This window comes from Heptranchias perlo, chromosome 8 (assembly GCF_035084215.1).
Source record: "Heptranchias perlo isolate sHepPer1 chromosome 8, sHepPer1.hap1, whole genome shotgun sequence".
NCBI classification, from domain to species: Eukaryota; Metazoa; Chordata; class Chondrichthyes; order Hexanchiformes; family Hexanchidae; genus Heptranchias; species Heptranchias perlo.
Window position 1 is genome coordinate 81,506,051 of NC_090332.1, and position 22,592 is coordinate 81,528,642.

At 40.3% G+C, this 22,592-nt stretch overlaps 1 protein-coding gene across 5 annotated transcripts in view; it reads right to left on the reverse strand.

The window, feature by feature from the left end:
* gpcpd1 (glycerophosphocholine phosphodiesterase 1) overlaps positions 1–22,592 on the reverse strand; it is a 71,758-nt gene that overhangs the window by 36,865 nt on the left and 12,301 nt on the right. For 4 of the 5 annotated variants that reach the window (XM_067989422.1, XM_067989421.1, XM_067989420.1 and 1 more), the window contains 5 exons: positions 21,538–21,622; positions 18,780–18,855; positions 13,657–13,698; positions 7,536–7,659; positions 4,038–4,275 (listed from right to left, as the gene is read on the reverse strand). In XM_067989422.1, coding sequence (XP_067845523.1) covers positions 4,038–4,275; positions 7,536–7,659; positions 13,657–13,698; positions 18,780–18,855; positions 21,538–21,622 — 565 coding nt within the window. The remainder of the gene's footprint in view (positions 1–4,037; positions 4,276–7,535; positions 7,660–13,656; positions 13,699–18,779; positions 18,856–21,537; positions 21,623–22,592) is intronic. The other variant, XM_067989423.1, reaches the window with a different exon arrangement.

Genomic DNA, 22,592 nt, shown 5'->3' on the forward strand with positions numbered 1-22,592 from the left:
GGAATGATGCCATGGAGATTTACCATTTCCTTGAGCCAGTAGTATCATGGGAACAACTTTCAATGAATGAAGATATTGTATAACAAGTCGCTTGAGGCTATCCCAAACACCCTTTTTTGAGGGGGTGGGAGAAAGGGAGCAAACTCCTTGATTGACATTTTATTTTTGCTCTCTCTGGAGGAGTGGTGGTGTTGGTATGCTGGTGTCGTTTTAGGACTGCACCTGGCTGTTGCTCGGTATCCAAACTGACATCAGACCAGGAGGTGAGGTGAATGTATTGATGAGGACAATTCAGTCACTTGAGTGTCAGACAGGGACAGGACATTCCAGCCACAGCCAATATCAACATTTGCTGATGCTGACCCAGTGTCTTAACCTGAAGGTTGGACTAATATATATACATCCAACACCAGAGGCCAAATGAGATACATGGCACTCTCTTTCTCCCCTCCCCACCCCACCCACCCCCCCATAGTTTCTTTCCCATTAAGAGAGAGAATACAGAATATGGCTCAAGTAGTGCGCCTTAAGGAAATGGGCTTGCTAATCTTTACTTTTACATTCCATTCTCTGTCCTGGAGTTGGAAGAGTCTTTTGTCAAGTTGGATAGACAAATAGAGCTTATACATTCTGGTGAGCAGGTTTGTCTTCCAACAACTGAATCAGTTATATCAAATCTACTTGCAGAGTCTGGAACAAGGTTTGCCAATGGAAGATTCATTGTGACTGACGTTTGCTAGGGGGGCTCCTCAGCAGTTGATGCTAATTTTGAAGCCAGACACCAACAAAAACAGGTAGCCACAAACAGCACAATCAAGTGATCCCAAATGACAAGCAGCATTAAAAGACTGAATTACAACTGAAAGTTAAAAATAGACAGTAACTAACCTGGACAAAACCTCAACACTGGAGCAGAGGCCTTAAATTCCCTAACTAGCAAACATTAAACTTGTAATATGTATCATTACCAAAAGTGGGGGGAGGGGGGGGGCAATATTTTTTAAAGAAACATTTACAGCTGTGAGGAGGGATGTTAGAAGGATCAAAGGAGGCTATATGGGTTGAGCTAAAGAACAAAAAAAGGGCGATCACACTGCTGGGAGTGTACTATAGACCCCAGTCAGCAGGAGATAGAACAGCAAATATGGAGGCAAGTTTCTGAGAAGTGCAAAAACAATTGGGCAGTATTAGTAGGGGATTTCAATTACCCTAATATTAACTGGGATACAAGCAGTGTTAAATGTATACAGAGCGCAGAATTCTTAAATCGCATTCAGGAGAATTTTTTTAGCCAGTACGTAGAAAGTCCAACAAGAGGCCGGGGGGGGGGGGGGGGTGCAGTTCTGGACCTAGTTTTAGGGAATGAAGCTGGGCAGGTGGAAGGAGTATCAGTGGGACAGCATTTTGCTGGTAGTGATCAAAATTCAGTTAAATTTAGCATAGTTATGGAAAAGGACAAAGATAGAACAAGAGTAAAAGTTCTCAATTGGGGAAAGGCCAATTTTACTAAGCTGTGAAGTGATTTAGCAAAAGTGGACTGGAAATGGCTACTTGAAGGTAAATTAGTGTCAGAGCAGTGGGAGGCATTCAAGGGAGAGATTGTGAGGGTTCAGAACAAACATGTCCCCAAAGAGAAAAAGGGTAGGACTGCCAAATCAAGAGCCCCCTGGATGACAAGAAGCATACAGGGTAGGATACATCTAAAAAGGAAAGCATGTGTCAGATACCGAGAGCTCAAAAATGCAGGAAGCGTAGAGGATTATAGAAAGGGCAGCGGTGAAACTAAAAAGGAAATTAGGAAAGCAAAGAGAAGGCATGAAAAAATACTGGCAAGTAAAATTAAGGAAAACCCAAAGATGTTTTATAAATACATATGGAGCAAGAGAACTAAGGAAAAAGTAGGGCGCGTTAGAAACCAAAGAGATAATCAATGTGTGGAGACGGAAGATGTGGGTACGGTTCTAAATGAATACTTTGCATCTGTCTTCACAAAGAAGGGAGACAATGCAGACAGAGTTAAGGAGGAGGAGTGTGAAATATTGGATGGAATAAGCAGAGAGAGAGAAAGTATTAAGGAGTTTAGCATCTTTGAAAGTAGATAAATCATCAGGCCGGGATGAAACGTATCCCAGGCTGTTAAGAGAAGCAAGGGAGGAAATAGCGGAGGCTCTGACCATCATTTTTCAATCCTCCCTGGCTACAGGTGTGGTGTCGAAGGATTGGAGGACTGCTAACGTTGTACCGTTGTTTAAAAAGGGAGAAAGAAATAGACTGAGTAATTATAGGCCAGTCAGTCTAACCTCTGTGGTGGGCAAGTTATTAGAATCGATTCTGAGGGACAGCAGAGTCATTTAGAAAGGCACAGGTTAATCAAGGACAGTCAGCAGGATTTGTTAAGAGAAGGTTGTGTCTGACTAACTTGATTGAATTTTTTGAGGCGGTAACAAGGAGGGTCGATGAGGGTAATGCGTTTGATGTAGTGTACACGGATTTTAGCAAGGCTTTTGACAAGGTCCCACATGGCAGACAGGTCAAAAAAGTAAAAGCCCATGGGATCCAAGGGAAAGTGGCTAGTTGGATCCAAAATTGGCTCAGTGGCAGGAAGCAAAGGGTAATGGTCAACAGGTGCTTTTGCAACTGGAAGGCTATTTCCAGTGGGGTTCTGCAAGGCTCAGTACTAGGTCCCTTGCTTTTTGTGGTATATATTAATGAATTGGACTTGAATGTGGGGGGGCTTGATCAAGAAGTTTGCAAGTGACACAAAAATTGGCCGTGCGGTTGATAGTGAGGAGGAAAGCTGTAGACTGCAGGAAGATATCAATGGACTGGTCAGGTGGGCAGAAAAGTGGCAAATGGAATTCAATCCAGAGAAGTGTGAGATAATGCATTTCGGGAGGGCAAACAAGGCAAGGCAATAAATGGGAGGACACAGAGGTGTAGAGGAACAAAGGGACCTTGGAGTCCATGTCCACAGATCCCTGAAGGCAGCAAGACAGATAGATATGGTGGTTAAGGCGGCAAATGGGATACTTTCCTTTATTAGCCGAGGCACAGAATATGAGAGAGCAGGGAAGTTATGCTAAAACTGTATAAAACATTGGTTAGGCCACAGCTTGAGTACTGCGTACAGTTCTGGTCACCACATTACAGGAAAGATGTGATTGTACTAGAGAGGCTACAGAGGAGATTTACGACAATGTTGCCAGGACTGGAGAATTTTAGCTATGAGAAAAGATGGGATAGGCTGGGGTTGTTTCCTTTGTAACAAATGAGGCTGAGGGGAGATTTAATTGAGGTATATAAAATTATGACAGGACTAGATAGAGTGGATAGGGAGGACCCATTTCCCTTAGCAGACGGGTCAGTGACCAGGGGGCATAGATTTAATGTGATTAGTAGAAAGATTAGAGGAGAGCGTTGGAGAAATGTTTCCACCCAGAGAATGGTAGGGGTCTGGAACTCACTGCCTGAAAGGATGGTAGAGGCAGAAACCCTCAACTCATTTAAAAAGTACTTGCATGTGCACTTGAAGTGCTGTAACCTACAGGGCTGCAGGCCAAGAGCTGGAAAGTGGGATTAAGCAGGATAGCTCTTTTTTGGCCGGCACGGACACGGCGGGCCGAATGGCCTTCTTCTGTGCCATAACTTTCTATGATTACCCAAGGAATCATGTAAAATTTGCTGAATTTAACAAATTGAAGAAACACAATTTTTCTCTTCACTGTGTGGGAGAGAACCAAGGTTGTTGCTAATGACAAGAAAAAGATCGGAGGCTTACCTCAGAATTGGGTTATTTCAGCAGAGAGGCGGGAGGGAAGAGGAGATAACCTGACAGTTCAGGGTACAAATTTTGTCCATGAGACTATGTTCTAAATGATTTTCCTCATGTGAATACAGCAATTACTATTTCAATATAGAGGTTTAATAATTTATCCTTTCCTTCCACCCCAAGCTTCACGAAACACAAGTTGATAATCAGCAATTTATTTCCCGTAGAATTCTTATTAAACTGTGCAACAGAACAAAAATAGTCATACCTCAAAGAAGTCAAAAATCAATTCCAGGTTGTCTGGCTCCATGGTTTGAATGCTATACTCTGTCCATTGGCCAGGTTCTAAGGCATATCCACAATCTGGCTGTGAGTGACGTGATTTATATCCATTGTTGCTGATTAAGGAAATTTCCAAAGTATTGGCCATTTTCTGCGCTGAGGTAGTTACCAGGTTGTCATCATCTTCATCCTCCTCCTCAAATCCCTCCAATGTCAACTTTACTCTTTAAATACAAAATAGTCATATAAGATTTAAAACTTAAAAACCCTTTTCATACAACCAATATATTGCATATTTGTGTCACCATCACCAGGTTTTTTCATCTACATAAAGCAATCTTGTGCGAGGAGAAAGAATCCGCCATACAAAGAGGGGGACTGTTTAAAAAAAAAATTGTAAATGTTTTGAGTTACAAAATGTATTAATTCAATGGTCTAATGCACATAACTCTTACACAATGCATGGGCTATGTAGAGTTGTTGACAATGTGCCAGCCAGCTATAGGCAGGAATGAAAACTAAGTTTTGGAACATTCCTCCTCCCCCACCCCAGTAGTTTTTTTGAACAGCTATTTTCCTTGACACCATGCAATACCTAATTTCTTTCAGGTGACAGCCCCTCTTTATTTGCTACTTCAGCCTCAGTTTTCTCTTTTAGATGAGTAGAATGGGGGAGGAAATCAACTTCATGCATTGGACTTATTCCTGATCTACTACAGCAGATGACTTTGGAGGAGGGAGGCATCAAAAAGGCCAGTTCCTCCCCTATTTTGAACGCCCCTTCATCAAAACTGGTCAATAGCACATGCGTCTCTATCAATTTCATTTATTCTGTGATATGTTTGTTCTCACCCCGAAAGCTCTCCAACATACGAGTGCTACTCCTACAAGGGTTATTTTTAGCCTGAGGACTTCAATTATGTAACTTATGGTTGCTCTCCATAAGTTAGGTACTTGTTAACAAAAGCAACCAGCTGAGTGAATTCTACTCATTTTCTGCTAAACAATGGCTGGCTATCAGCAATGAAAACCCCTCTGTTGAAACCAACATAATTAGTGAGGTTTGATCAATGCCCGAGTAGAAGGGTCATTAGCCTGAATTAAACTGCTACCTACTATTGTATACCTCCTTTGACATCACTGGTCTCAAAGAAAACAATAAAACATAGATGTAACCAAGTACCAAAGCAATGTCACTCACAATTACCCTCACTTTCCCCTGGATTGTTAAAATGTTTGTTGATGAGAATATTTTGGATAGCAGTCCTATTTCTTGATCATGTCCACCTCTATTCTGACAAAAGGAAGGTAGCTGACAAATTCACATCACACTTCGATCCAGGCAGATGTTCGGTGACACAATTCAACGTTCCCAAATTAAGTTTAAACATGCCTTGCAATAGGTCCAAACGCATTTAATTCCACTAATTACAGGCTCAAAAAGACAGACTTTATTCGTTCCCAATGTTGGCACAGCTGGGAGCCATTTTTTAAACAATCTTTGCAATTCTGAGTTTCTTTTCCTCTACAGAACAGGAATTCTGTTTCACTGCCTGATGGCAGATCCACTCATAGGAAAATAGGAATTGCTAGTTTGCCTTCTACGTCCTAGCCTGGTAGTCGCATGATACAATGATAATGGAGTTGTTGACTAATCAGAGCAATCAATCTATATCGATTAGACTACAACAGACCCAGATATGAGACAAGGAAACCACTAGTGGTGAAAAGCTTTGGAAACCATAGGTCTAAAGTCACCTGTTCCTCCCAAACATGCTACAAGTTATGTCATGTACCATATTACTCATATACTGTATCTCAAAATATTATTTTCTTAAAGAAATCGATCTAATTTGCATCTGAACGTATCAATACTATCTGCTTCCACCGATTCCCTAGGGAGCATATTCACTCACTGAAAATATATTTCACAGATTTGTTCTGAATTTAACCCCTTTCGACTGGAGGTGGTGCCCTCTGGTTCCATTCTCCCTGTTGATCTTGACAGTGCCCTCTTATTTTTCAACAGGTTGACATCTTTGGTATCAGTATACCATAATATTTCACGATGAAGCAGGAGCTGAAAAAGCCTTTCTTAAACTCAGATCAGAGTATCAAATTCGCATAAGGATTTCTATCCAATTCCCCTTCTGTTGTCACAGACGTGTTATATCTAAACTAATGCAATAATCCAACTCTTGATCCCTCATACTTACAGGCCCACCATAATTGAGGTGAATGCAATAATCTTGCCTCGCTACAACTAGGCATGTCATATTGACTGGTGCTCCAGTTTTCATCTGTTATAGACAGTCAGCGCTTGAGTGGGTTTTAACAGGGGCTGAGCAGGCAAATTAGAGTGTGATTTGTTTGCTCTGCAATTATCTAACTTAGGCCATTATGGTTGTAAATTGAAGATGAAAATCCCAGTACTGAGTGTCATTAGAAGAGCACACTTTTCACAGAATTCCCTTCCAGCCTCTACATACAAGTGAGGTCAGCAAATGAAGATCAGTTTTAAAACTTAAACACTGATTTTTAAAAATAAAACAATCGAGCAATTACGCTGCTTCAAATAACACTTCTTGTGCTGCCTTCATTCCAGCATAAAATACAAAATAATTCTAATGCCAGAGTAACTTGGGTTCCAGTAGTGAGAACACGTAGTGCCTGCATAACCAGAATAAGTTAAGAGTATTAAAACATTTTTACTTTCTTTTTAAAAAGATTGCTTGGCAGTTGTTTTTTATTTTAGAAGATTGACTGATAAAACAAAAAAAATGCAGAATTGTGCTGGTGCGTCAACGTTAATTTCTCATGTTATGCAAGTTGGTAGCACTTTCACCTTGGAGTCAGAACCTCATGGGTTGAAGCCCCATTGCTGATTTGAGCACACAATCTTGGCTGACACAGTCAGTGCAGTACTAAAAGGAGGACTGCATTGTAGAAGGTGCTTCTGGGTAAACTATGACAAAAGCTGATATCTCAGAAAATTGATGCTATGGTATCTGAGGACCAAAAGTCTGGCGAACGTAAAGTGGAGTGACATGGCAAGATCCAAAGCCTTTTGTGCTCTAAATGTACGCTCCAACAAACTCGGTTTCGTCGAGGGTTAGCAAGGCAATGACACTATTAAGGAAGAAAGGTCCCCACACAGAAGTAACAGTTTACAATTTTACTGCTATTATTATGTGAGCTCTTTTTGGAGCGACACATTGTTAAAACATTGACACAAAACTCAGCAGTTTCTATGCATAAATACTACTCCAGTTCCAATGCAGAGTACAGACAGCCTAACTATATCCTTTCAAATGTGTAGAGAATGGATCCCGGCTTGACCAATGAATATTATCAACCTCATTCAGTCCAGTAGTCTTAACTGCATAGCATACAGCAATTACAAATTGCATCGCCTAACAATCAGTTCAGTGTTCTGAACAGTCTTACTTGAGCGTTAAAATATAAATTAACAAAATTGGTTTACCTAAATCTGGATTTCTTGAACTTCTTCTTGGATATGGAAACTGGAGGTTTCTCAGAATAGTGTAACCTCAAACGAATTTCACTTTGGCAAGTTAACCATCCAGAATCCAATTTCTCAACACCATCTATAAATATAAATCAAGTTACTCGGTTTATGTGCATTAAAAAAGAAATTCTATAAAATCACCCATATAGCAGCATACATTTGTAGGAACGCTGCAGTTAACTATCACATTTCACAAACTGTTTATGTGCAGAGTTTTTGCAAACCGCATTACATTCTGGTCGAGCCAGATTATTATACACCAGTATATGGCACCAGTGACAGCACAGTGAATGTTTCATAAGCATCAAATAACTGACGTTAGCCAGTTAGTGCTCTGGTAACTCTATAATCAGTTAGATTCCAAAACAGTCAGTCAATCGGCGTGACAGCAGACTGTAGGATCTTCTTCCAGAATGCACTGAGTCTCAGCACCAAGAATACCGTCTGTCCATCTTTCACTGTGTGCCCTCAGTAGAATCCACCATCTGATCATCCACACTTCCCAATTTTAAGAAATAAAACAAATTTGGATTGCTGTTAAAAAAGCTAGTTGGCTAATATCATAGAAGGAACGGAAAAAAAAACCTCACGAACCAATGACATAAGAGAAGACAGATCATAATTTTGTCAGCCTTGGCTCAGCAGTAGCACTCTCACCTCAGTCAGAAAGTTGTGGGTTCGTGCCTCACTCTTGTGATTTCAGCACATGATCTAGGTCGGCACTTTATTACAGTCCTTAAGGACTGCTGTACTGTGGGAGATGCTGTCTTTCGGATGCAATGTTAATCTGAGGACATGCCTACCCTCTCAGGTGGACATAAAAGATCCCATGGCACTACTCCAAGAGCAGGAGTTCTCCCCAGTGTCCTGGCCAATACTTATCCATCAACCAACATCAAAAAAACAGATTATTTGGTCATTTATCTTATTGCTGTTTGTGGGACCTTGCTGTGCACAAATTGGCTGCCACATTTCCCTACATTACTTCATTGGCTGTGAGGTGCTTTGGGATGTCCTGAGGTTATGAAAGGTGCTTTATAAATACAAGTTCTTCCTTTTCTTCTAATTTTGGAATGGGATAAATATCGGATATAATTTAAAACTTACCACCTCTTCAGTACATTTTTCTAGATAGTGATTCTGATATGTTTCCTTATTCTCACCATACTCCAAGACAACCTGACATAGGTAGTAGGAGTTGAGCGAGTGCTAACAAGGTGTCTAAGGGAACTATTGTTGTTATTCACGTGGGGAAAAATTACATTCTGGAGAGTTGGTCAGAAATCATGAAGCACAGGTCATAAAAATATGGTACATAACATTAAATATGGGGTTCAGGTTGTTTCAGGAAGGGATCATAATCTGCAGCTAGGCAATCAAATTGTAAGGGAATCTAAGAGGGGAAGCTAATATAGAGGAGAGTTTTCAATTATCCATGGACAAACAAGGAGCAAGCATAAGAGATAGGAGGTCCCCCCCAAATAAACACTTACAATCAATGATGGCTTCTTAATTAATCATGTAGAGACGACACTATATTGGATTTAGCATTTAGTAATCAGCCATAGCTGATAGGTAGCCTAGAAGTAGGGGAGCATCTTGCAGAATCACATCGCCAGTGATGCATATTAAAGTCCCTCCCTACTTCCAATGGATACAGGGAACAACAGAAGAATTAAATACATGTTTAGAATCAGTTCCAAAGGCTGCCAAGTGAGGCAGGTAGAAGTCAAACTCTTCTTTAACAAGAAAGACAGCCAAGATAGCTGGTCAGGAATCAGTGAAAAAGACTGTCCAAGAAAAGTGAATGCTTTTTCAGCCTGTTTTTCAGGATCAGTATGGCCAATTTTGTATTATTTTCCTTATTTTATGAGGAACTGAAGTTAAGTTGTAATAATTGGAGATTTGTTATAACTATTACTCTGTACATTGTCGCAGGATAAGGGGGCACCATTCAAGACTGAGATGAGGAGGAATTTCTTCACGCAGAGGGTTGTGAATCTTTGGAATTCTCTACCCCGGAGGGCTATGGGTGCTGAGTCACTGATTATATTCAAGGCTGAGATGGATAGATTTTTGGACTCTAGGGGAATCAAGAGATATGGGGATCGGGCAGGAAAGTGGAAATGAGGTCGAAGATCAGATTGAATGGCGGAGCAGGCTCAAGAAGCCATATGGCCTACTCCTGCTCCTATTTCTTATGGTCTTACTCACTTACTGACGGTGAAATTCAACAGCTTAACAATCCTTTTCTGGCCATGTCTCACTAAAGTGTTACAGTTAATCTTTCGGAAGGTTGAAGAGGACAAGTATGAGGACCACGATACCCTGCTCATATAACTAGGCGTCCCACTAGGTTATGCTAACATACATTTTGATATTGGGCAGCGAAAATAAACTCCACATTGTGAGGGACACAGGTCTACTTCTGGAAGAACAAGGACACAAATGTGAGAGAATATCTTAGACAGACCAGAAATGTGTAACTTGCATTGGAGGCAGTTCAGAGAAGGTTCACTAGGTTGATTCCAGGTATGGAAGGGTTGTCTTATGAGGAAAGATTGAACAGGTTGGGTCTATACTCATTGGCGTTTAGAAGAATGAGAGGAGATCTTATTGAAACATACAAGATTCTAAGGGGACTCGACAGGGTAGATGCTGAGAGGACGTCACCCCTCATGGGAGAATCTAAAACTAGGGGGCATAGTCTCAGAATAAGGGGTCGCCCGTTTAAGACGGAAATGAGGAGGAATTTCTTCTCCCAGAGGGTTGTGAATCTTTGGAATTCTTTACCCCAGAAAGCTGTGGAGGCTGAGTCATTGAATACATTCAAGGCTGAGTTAGACAAATTTTTGATCAGCAAGGGAGTCATAGGATATGGGGAAAGGGCAGGAAAGTGGAGTTGAGGTAAAAATCAGATCAGCCACAATCTCGTTGAATGGCGGAGCAGGCTCGAGGGGCCGAATGGCCTACTCCTGCTCTTATCTCTTATGGTCCACATTTCTTAATGAAATTGTAGCTGATGTTGAAGTGGTTTAATCTGTGCAACAGAATGTGAATACATGGATAAAAAACAATTTTGACTGGTGCATGATATTACTTAGCCCAGGTCATCTGCACAATAAGCTGAACAGAAAAATATTAAACATGTACAAATGAGCATGGATCACAACCATCATGATTTGGAACTTCATACAATAACAAAGACCAAATAAGGAGATTGGGACTAGAAGCAAACATATTTACAGATGAACTATCCCAAGAGAAAAGACAAGCTGATGGTTTCTGATAAATACACATACGCACATGCACAATCCTAAATGCCAAGTCTATGGCAGTATCAAGATAATTACACAAATGAAGGCAATATAATTCAGGTAGGGGCTACTGACATTCAGCAGCTTGGTCATACACTATTAGCTATGTTCACTTATTTTATTCCACAACTGTACATCTTGTGTTAAGGCATCACAATTACATTAGCATCTTATAAAGCCTACCCAAACTCACTAGTAGTTCACAGAACGGGTATCTATTGATATTCTACCAAAGTGATAGGAGCCAAATTCACAGTCACAACTTCCCACACAGTGAGCTTCTGTTTTCAGGTAGTCGCGAGTCCTTCCCAAAAGAAGCGTTGGCTTCCACGGGCAAGTCCATTCTTACACATATCCTAGATAGCAACTCAAAAATGGAAGAACGCTAGCCACAGATCATCCATCCATCCACTTAGTGGTGAAACTAAAAATCTAGCTGTTAGTGAATCAGATTATATTATATCTATTGAAGATGACAATAGAACTCCACCAATGATGAGGTGATCCAATGAGTAGCTGAGATATACAGACCAAGAGGAGCTCAAGTTCTAATTCCATTGTGTAATGAATTAGCTGATCTTAACCAGGGCTGTGCTACAACTGTCTGGGCCTCCAGACTGCTATCCAGTAAACTCTGGAAGTACATACATGCCTTATGTGTATATATATTTTGGATAAGGAGAGAACTGAATTCACTTGTGCCGCCTACAGCAACCTGTTGATACACTCTCAAGGCTTAAACACGAGGGTATCCGGGAAACTGTGCCCCAAAGAGTTGACACTTTCAGAGGGAGGCAGAGAATCTAAAAAGCTACATTTGAAATTTTTTACAAATACTGTAAATTAAAGACCGCAGAAACTCTAAATTCCATTCTATATATCTACTTAATGTATTAAAAATCTTACATCTGCGCACACTTCCTGTCAACATTTCCCCATTATAAATTTGTATGTCCACATTTATGTTGGAATCTGCCCATGTAAAACTGGTCAGGCTGTAATCATACTCATTTTCCAGTGGAGATGTTGCAGCACCATCAATGGCACGAGTGTGTCATGTTGTAATTACATGTTTTACGTGGGCAGTTTCCAATGCAAATGTGGCCATGGGAATATATAAATGGAAATACAAAAATAAGGACAGAATGTATGACTTTAAAATGGGGATTGAATGATGTCTGCGTATACTGATCCAATTACCTGCCACCCTCTAATCCTGTTTCACCTGAAGATGACACTTAGTTTTGACTCTCCACCTGCAATACCACGGGAGATCAACTGGTACGAAAGAAAGATTCTGACAACACAATAAAGTATATCTATCTTCTATCTATAAAAATGTTGCATCTAGTATATTTATCACACTTCAAATAGCAAAAAAGATAAATAAGTCACAATGCTTAGAGCTTCTGACCATGAGCCCGAAGCTTGCAAGCATTTTCCAATTTGCACAGTTGCACCGAACAGACTCACCTGAGGCACTAAAACAAAAGCAATATACTGTGGATGCTGGAAATCTGAAATAGTTCAGTTCTGACAAAAGGTCGACCTGAAACGTTAATTCTGTTTCTCTCCCTACAGATGCTGCCTGACCTGAGTGTTTCAGCATTTTCTGTTTTTAATCATTGTTTACTTAACAATGTTTACTTAACAACCTCAAACAGACCATCGTTCGCAGCAAACTACCTAGCTTTCAAGAGAACAGCGTCCACGACGCCACACAACCCTGCCACGGTAACCTCTGCAAGACATGCCAGATCATCGACACAGATACCACCATCACACGAGATGACACCACCCACCAGGTGCATGGTTCATACTCCTGTGACTCGGCCAACGTTGTCTACCTCATACGTTGCAGGAAAGGATGCCCCAGAGCATGGTACATTGGCGAGACCATGCAGACGCTGCGACAACGGATGAACGGACACCGCGCAACAATCGCCAAACAGGAGGGTTCCCTCCCAGTCGGGGAACACTTCAGCAGTCATGGACATTCATCCACCGACCTTCGGGTAAGCGTACTCCAAGGCGGCCTTCGAGACACACGACAACGCAAAATCGTCGAGCAGAAATTGATAGCCAAGTTCCGCACCCATGAGGACGGCCTCAACCGGGATCTTGGGTTCATGTCACGCTACACGTTACCCCACCAGCGAACAAATGTTATCTGTTTTTAATATAATGGGTCATTTGCTGGCTCTCTCTGCCTTCCGGATGTTTCTGCCTCTCTCTGTGTTTTTTTTTTCTCTGTTTTTTTTCCCTGTTTGTTTTTTTGTTGAATGTGTATTCGGGGGTTCTGCAGGTGACACCTCTCTGTCTGAACACGGTGATTGCCTTGGCAACGGGCAGTTGCAGGGGCAGTCTGTAAACACCATGTATTGTTCAATATGTATAAATGCGTAGGCTTCAAGGAGCTCTTGAAACATTTGCCTGAGGAAGGAGAAAATCTCCGAAAGCTTGTGAATTTAAAATAAAATTGCTGGACTATAACTTGGTGTTGTAAAATTGTTTACAATTGTCAACCCCAGTCCATCACCGGCATCTCCACATCATACTTAACAATGAGCCATTATGGCTTCAGAAAGACATAGCTCCACCTTTGTAGAATACATTGCGTATTACATGGTATAATACTCGTGTCCTTATAAAACAGTATCATCCAATTTATGAGCAGTTCCACAGAAGATCCTATATTTATGATGCTATTTTATCTCATGTTAAGTGTGCAATAATAAAAAAAATTGTAACGCACTTACTGTGGAACCCAAAGCATCCATCATCCAAAATGCACTCTCCTTCTAGAACAGAAAAAGCAAGCATTGGGAGAAGTCAATAATTGTTGCAGCAGGCACATTACCTAGTTCAAAGTTAAACCATTTTGTGTTCCTAGTTGTAAAGATGAACTAAAATTACTCATTTACAAAAGGTACATTTTATCCTCCCTGATACACGTGCTTAACTTGAATTTTTTGTAATGTGCAACATTGAAGCACTTTTTTAACCACATACCTATCACCAAAATCAAAGAAAAAAAGGTTATCCAACACCTTTCCTAGGTAGCAAACTGGGCACTGAAGGTCATTTCCAGCCCTTAAAATGTGAACACAATTTGTTGTAAAACTTTAAAAGTTAAGCATTTTTAGTCATCTCCTTTCCCATAGCCAACCAGGGGGATTGATGGGGACAATGACTTCTGCCTTGATTAGTGATCTACAAGGAAGATAAGGACCCAAGAGCAGCATAGCAACCAACATCCCTATTAAACATAGGCTTCAACAGTATAATCAAAAACTGGGACAAATCACTGCATGTATAATGCACCAAGATCAGATCAGCTTTATTGCTAGGAAATATTGAATAAGACAACGGGGGAAATTTAACTCCCACCACCTGACAGAAACCAGGTAGGGTGCAGTTAAAATAGAGTGGGTGCGTTACCCCACTCTGTCCCCAATCCGTTGTGATTTTAAAATGGCTGATTTATCAGGCATATGAGGCATCCACCCGAGTTAGGGAGGCGCCTCCTACACTTATGCAAATCTGGGTTCTATTACATCAATAGGATCCCCTATTTGTAATGAGGAAGTCAGCGTAGGGTACCTGTACCATAGGGAACCAGGGTACCTGTATCGGCCACCTCAACAGCAAGAACCTGGCCAGACCACCAAAGCCCTATAAAAGGTTAAAACTTTCCTTTGTGGAAGCAGCAGAATTGCTCCTCTGGGCCCAACAAAAAGGAATTGTAGATCTCTCCCTCGCCTCTAATCTTGAACTGTCCCAGAACCCCCATCCTCGTATTTACCCACGGCCTGACGAGCGGCCTTCGGACCGGATGGGCCGGCCACTCACTAGGCTGCTTTCCAACACAGGAGTTAAAATTCCCACCAATATGTGCTAATCTCACCCATTTGCTTCAGTTCTAAGCTTCCATACAGCATGTCCCTTGATGAAAAGGGAATTAACCAAACAAGGGCTATTTGCTTCAGCCATTTATTAAACATACTTTTGGTATTGTATGCCTTCAACAACAAGACAGCCAGCCATAGCTCTTTCAAAATGTATTCAAATCCTTCAATATGGGTGATCTACATCTCCTCTCTAGCTTGCTCTTGCATATGAAGCAAAGCAGTTAAGTGCATAAAAATGTACTTCATAAAGAAAATATTCTCATCATTAGAGTCCACCCCCTCTATGCTAATGCTTCTTGATGTGGGGATGCCGGTGATGGACTGGGGTGGACAAATGTAAGGAGTCGCACAACACCAGGTTATAGTCCAACAGTTTTATTTTAAATCACAAGCTTTCGGAGCTTTGCGCCTTCGTCAGATGAAGGCTTCTTGACATAGTTAAGTCATTAAACAGGGTGCAAGATTGAACTTGCATCTCTAAGTTATTTGCCATTACAGGCATCGGTTTGATACTTCTTGTTCAGGTGGATCAGGGATGGGTTTTAGCATTTTAGATGACCTTCGCTGTGGATATAGAATGGTTAGCAACGATAATAATGGACGCAGCCATAGCTCAAGCAGTGAGTGTTTTAGTATGAGGCCTCCATTCAACCTTACTCTTTGGGATGGAGTGAGTTCTCTAAAAATGACTACTGCACTGATGACAAACAATATTCTTAATAATATGTCCCCAACCATTTAACTGATATATTTTAACAAATTATACAAGCTCTAACAATTATCTCAGTCAGCTTTTGTTTCAGCTTCTGGGCACTGTGTGGTAAAGGAGTGGACAGGTCTTGGTCTCCCTATCTTATAATTATACCATTTGGCATTGCATGAAGCAGCAACTCTCAACAATTTCAACTTGACACCCTGGTGCTTAATTGTTGCTGGAGAGGGAGGCAAGACTGTCCACTTTGCATTTGCTAAACTCCAGGTCCTTATTTCCTGTGTTCTGAAATACCCAGTGTTGGGGCCTGGATAGGAGACCTTCAGAGCCCTTGATATACATGCAAGACAAAACCTGTTCTGTTTGAGCTTCCTTATGGCTTACTCCAGCATAGCAAAGGCAAGAAGTCCATACACTTAAAAGAATAGGTAAATAGAGATAGGGGATCCTTTATGTACAATAAGAATTTGGATCATTTGAAGAGTTTCTTCATAAACAATACCTCCTATACAAAAAAGTTAGGTGCTAACAGCTGTTGAGTCTCCAGATCCCAAGAGCCATTCTTCCGTAAATGTTTACAGAGCAGAGTGTTGGGCAGAGGCAAGTGGCATCCAAGTGCTATAGATATTTGATATCCAAAGATGTTAACTGCCTTTATGATAGGTGCAAAATATGGGATTTATTACATCCTTAGACACATGGGATAAAATGATGAAGCTTTCTTCTGCAAGAGAAATATACCCTATGCTGATGCAATTTCAAATTCTCCATTGGACATACCAGTCCCTGGTGTGCCTTACTATTGAGGACCAGTTTCAATCTGGCAGCTGCTAGAGGTAGAATAAAGAGGATGGTGCCCAATTCTAGATCTTCATTAGCACCAGAAGCCTGAGTGATACTGGAATTCCTGACTTAAGAATATACCAATAGTGGGAGGACTAGTATCTTATGATTGAATTACAGTCTTCAAAAAATTACAACACTGACAATGGCATGCTGCTGCAATACTTTGTCACTTGAGTTGCAATTATCAGTGAAATGGGTAGTACTGAGGCACTGGAAGGAAGCAGACTTTTTTTTTTCAATAAAGAAATGGAGTCAGTCAGGCTTTCCAGACCACAACTGGAGTGGTCTCTGGCCAGGGCAAGAGATAGTTACCTTCATTACAGCAACATAGGGAAGTCTGTTGGTTTCAAACTAGGAGAGGACCCAAAGGTGTCCCACTTTCCTGAAGCACCCAGTGACGGCAGTGCCTGAACTACAGCAGTAACACCTTGGGGGAACTGGGCGTCTAGTTCAGCATGTGTCTTCAGCGAATTTTTGCTTCAGGATCAGATGTTATCTGGTGCTGTCTGTACAGATGACTAGTTTTTAGGGTTATACACCCTGCTTCTAAATATTGTACTCACCTGTGACATGCAATTTAATTCTTCTCAACTTTATAGCTCTTAGGTGTTTTAATTGCTTTCTTCTTCTGTATTTAACAATGCCAACCTTAATAAAAACTTAATTGCAAATTAGGTGCAAAACAGCACACATTCAGCGGCAGCACACGGAGAACAGCTAATGTGCTTTAAGTTCTGAAGAGGAAAGCGCTGCCGTGGTGCAGCACACTGAAACAGCAACGTGCTGTTTTGTGGAATGCCAGGCAGGGGCATGCATGTTACATTCCTCAGCCTCAGCATACCGATGTTGCAACCCCATTCACTCAACTGTGGGAAGACCAGATGTTTCCCAAAAGTTCATCAGCTGGTTTCAGAGATGCAATGGAGGTGAAGGCTGGAGAAGAGGCTGTGGCCCTCCTGGTCACAGATTGTACACATCAAGGGGGACCAAGAAAGAGAAGCGAAAGAATACTTTAAAAGAGACACTTACAAAAAAAGCATATTTTGAAGAGATCTAAATCTTAAGTTACAACTACATGTACAGAATACTCAATAGAAATCAGATCTTTATACCAACTTTTTAATAAAGTTACTTGAGACAGGGGCCAATAAATTTCAAAAAAGGTAAAATAAATCTATTTTGTAAGTTTAAAAAGTTAAAAAATAAATTTAGTGGCAAAAAAATTACATACTTTCAACATACAAATGTTGAGATAAAATATATGCATAAGTAGAAAAAGTGGAATCGTTGATGCCAAACATTATTTCCACAAATGAAATATCAGTGCAATGTAGCGCAGAGGAGTACTTAACCCATCACAGCCACATGTAGGAGCACCATTTTAAATATTTGAAAAAAAAACCTTGAAATCCAGTCAAAACAATACATTGTTGTTTACCAGTATGAATTGTTGTCCAGTGTATGGTTTACATCATGAACAAGGTCAATTTGTGGTACACTATTTTGAAGTTCAGTTTACAGCATTCTTTGCGAAGAATGCTTAACACTATCGACTCGGCCTTTAGACTTGACATTCAAATTACACCAATCTGGAACGTAAATTCTCTTATCAATTTAGATAATGGGTGGTACAGTGATGCAGCTGATTATTGCTTCAATGTGGTAGGAAGCAGATCTGAATCCACAATTTCTCACATGGCCAGTTCCAGATTATCAATGGGCTAATAAAAGAATAGCACCAAACAGAATTCAGGAGCTTTTCACCAGAGAAGGAGGGGTGAGTGTAATTAAAAAGATAATGGATTACATGCCGTGCCAGGCTAGCTTTGCTTATCCCTGAGTGGGCAGCATGACAGCAGCACTAGCAGAGATCTTGGAGTAGGCTGCCTGTCCAACCTCCTGTATGAAGAATGGTGCAAAGAGAACCAGAGGCGGGAAGGGGGGGAAATCTTTAAAATAGGGTAGATAAAATAATTTCTAGTGAAAGAAACCTCTTTTCAAAACTTTGTAATAAGTGAGCCAATGTAGAACATCTTGCAGAATTAATAAAATAGACCTTGTTGCAAAACAGATTTCTGTCACTTAGTTTAAAGGATTATTCTGTATGAAATCGAGGTTCAGAATATCCTGAATGCAGATTGAGAGAGTAACCATACAGGAACACGAAAATGTAGGGAAAAAACATAAATGACCGCTTAGAAGTACTGCTGATCACATTTTCTGTCCAACATGACAGACATATGGTTCACAAAGAGTCAAATGTATAATGTGGGAGTAAAGACTGGCGTTAAAAAAAATGCTCTTTCAATTTGAAAATTAAGTGACAATTGTCAGATACTTAATTTTATCACATGTACCTCTGCTATAGCCAATCTGGCAGATAACAGAAACTCAATACACTGTAGTGACATACCCGACGGATTAAATGATCGTGGATGAGGATGAGTCTCCCACTTGTTGACTAGCACTTGCCGAAGATCAGCAGGGTTCTGAGTCAAGTGATAAAAAGATTAAAGCCCTTTATAATAATACAAAAGGACCAGAAGAAAATGCAAGCTCAGAGGACAAGAGATACAGGTGTTAAACCACTTCTGGTAGAACGTTTACAATATTTTCATTCTGCGCTTTTCATGCAATGACATGATTGCCTGAAATTACAGGTACTGAGGATAGCAACCAATATTGAAACTGGATTGACCACAGTACAGCTTAATGGCACAGCATATCAGAGCACCAACGGATGGTACCACAGGAGAGATGCAGATTTGAACTTCCTACTCCAGAGTTCCCAATCTCAACATTTCTGTCATGGGTCCCATCAATTCCCCACAGAGGAAAGAAAAGTTGGTAGGAGTGTTTTTTCCAGTTATTGTCATGAGCCTCCAACTGGCTGGCTGATTGAACAGCAGCACTGGCAGGTGCATAGGAACAGGCTGCTGGTCTGCATGAGGTGCATAGCCCAGCAAGACCTGCATAGGAAACAAAGAGGGATTAACTTTTTTTTGAAAACCATCATACATGCGCCACATACTCAAGTACAAAATGCAGCTCTTAGACTCACTGTTCAATACTACTCATAAATTACAACATCAAAAGATTGATGAACTACAAAAATCATATGACTGCTGAAAACCAAGACTACAAAATAAATATAGTACTGGTCTTCAAGTTACTTTAAAAAAGGACAAGGTGGCATGTGGATTAGAACACTGTCCTTTCACTTCTAGGATATCAGTTTGAAGCCAGCAGAGACTGATGAGGCAAGTCTCTTCCCTCTGCCAGCTGTAAGGATATGAAGTTGGGCAATCTCAATGCAGTTCCTTGGGTGCACAGGCCCATGGCAAAAAATTTCCTCCAATGCCTTCTGAATTTACTTGCAATGTTCCACACAGAAGAAGCAACAATAGCAGTTGTGGAAAATGGAAAAAAAACATTATTGGGCAAAGCAGAGGGAGCATCACACCATAAATGATTGTGCTGCATACATCCTCGGAGTACCTGATGCTAACGCTAGGCACCGAAAGTGAAAAAGTGTTCTTGTTAGGACATCACTCACCTTGAGGAGCACAAAAAAAAATTAAAAGAAAAAATTAACAAGTTTGCCTTAACATTCCATATGTATTCTTCCTAAAGCATCAGCCGGTCCATTATAATTTTTAAACATAACCTCTGTAAAATTATGAAAGTGAGATTCAAATCTACAGCATTCGGTTACAGAGATGAAGTATCTGGGCCTGATGTACATCTGATGATTAATGCCAACAATGCAGTATTTTTACATAATCAAAATGGCTACATCCATATGCACGGATAATAAAGTTTATCAGCTTTTTAAAAAAAAATCAAAGTATGTAAAAAAAAAATCAGTGTTGTCACTAGGCTGATATGATGTACTAGTACTAATACCCAATAAAAAAAAGTTTACATTTAAGCTGACACAACAGTGATATCTTTCACTCAGCTCAAATTGTTTCCACCACCATCAACAGCAAGAAACCTATAATTGCCAATGCCATAAGTGTTATATTGCTCAAAATGCTCTTTCCAGGCACAACCCAGGTTTGGAAGGACACAACCATTCAAACGACAGAAAAATTCCACCTACCCACCGTTAAGCTTTACAAAAATCCTAGTGGCAACACTGATATTTAGCTTAGATTTCTTTTACTTCAATCCATTTCTGTTGATTTTTATGTTTTGGTTAGAACAGCAACTGATTTTTTTTTGCGGGGGTAAGGGGGGGTGGGGGTGACTATATTTAATTGTTAATTGGACTTCCTCACAATTCACTAACAACGTTAAAACTGAAGCACCCATGTTATTAACTCCTCCAAATGTTCTCACTCATCATTTTAAAAACCAACAGGAATAGAAAGAGAAAAAAAATAGAATTATTTGCAATAATCTGATTAAAAGGGATGCTAATGGTAACGAATCTTTAAAGAAGCTAATCTATTGCCAATTGAGAGAAAGGTAAGTAAGATGATGCAACAGATTAGTCACTGTTGCTAAAATGAATCAAGCAATAATAAACTTCCATGTAAAAACACAATGCAAAAGGGATGGGGGGGGGGGGGGGGGTGGTCAAGACTACATTTGCTGAAGGAGAATCTTTAACAGGACACACAATATAGAGTGGAGTTGCCAATGTGGAACAAGAGAATGGAACAGAATAGCACATTACACTGCCTCTACTAGTTAATCCATAAAATGTTTTAGGTTTAACCAGAAGCAGCAAGATATTATCCTATTATCCTTCAAAATTACAGGTAGCATCCACTGTATAGGTGGGTGGGTTAAGAACACAATAATTTTTAGTAACAATAGGGCCATTAGGCCCAAAAAGCCAATTTTTCCCCCAATTTTTTTTTCTTTGCCATTTTCTCTCCCTTATCCCCTGAAGAATTAATTCCTCTTTATGTGTCACAGCAAATGTCAGTGGGCTATTCAGCTATAGGAAGCTGAATCCTGTCCTTTCCCCAGGAGAGAAAAATGGAAATATCAGACAACAAGCAACTTCAGCTAGGCCGTACACACCTCCTAGTATCTGCTTACGCAAGGAAGAGTTGGAGAGCAAATCATCCACCAGACTCTATAGCAGGATCCTCCAAAAAAAAAATCAAAAATTACACTTATTTACCATTTAATACTGTCCAGAAAATGGGTCTTACCTTGGATTCCATGACATAACATTTAAAATAGCGATATTGGAAAAGACAGTCGCTTGGCAGAATGGCCGTTGCCCTCCAGATCATGCTGTAGAAAAATGGTAAAAGCATATTAAGATGGTTAATTGTTTTTGCATTCTGGGGCTGTCACAAACCAAATTGGTTAGAGCCTTTAAAACATCCGTGAACAGCTGGGTACCATTTTGGACCAGAAGGGAATACAAAACTGCAGGTGGATTAAAGATTGATACCAGGAAAAAAAGGTACAGGGATAAGACTTTTTAAAAAAAGTTTAAACTTTTAGCTTCAAGGAGCTGAGTGAAATATTGAAACTTAAAGTACTAGTTGGCCACAGCAAATACAGAACTTGGTACTTGGAGATAATTGGTCCAAATCAAAAGTACCTCTAAAAATAGATGTAAAAGTCACCAAAGCAATCAATTCCACAAAGCAACTGTCCTCCCTGTGGTTCCATCATATCTGTGTTTTTTTTTTAAATATTAAACTAAAACACATAGCAGGGCCACTGAAAATCATATCAAAACTTGAACTGTTAAAATAAACTGTGGGAAAAAGGAAATAGTGGAGCTGATTATAAAGTTTATAATTCCAAGGTGTTAATTCACTTAATACTTGAGCCATAAACAGTCCTCTGCATCGATAAGCAAGGGCAAAGTCAGCATTGTTGCACTCGTAGAGCTAAACCTAATTAACAAGAGCCTAGCTGAACTTGCCTTTAACTGTCCGAGACAAAGGTCAAAAAATGGTGTAGAAATATTGCTGCTCTTTTTATCAATAAGAACGGGAACAAGAAAAACAAATCAGGTCAGTCCCTGTTCAATATTGCTAAGAGATGTCTCTTGCAACATGGCAATTTGCAGCCTTCCATCTTAAGTCCGGACAGGATTTTCTTCCATTTGAATATAAAAGGGATGAATCAATTAAATGTATTCACTACAACCTTGTTTAGGAATAACCACCTTTTTAAAAAATCATGGACCCCCATTTAGGTAGCCTAATAACACCCATGACATTTACTCAACAACTAACAGACAGAC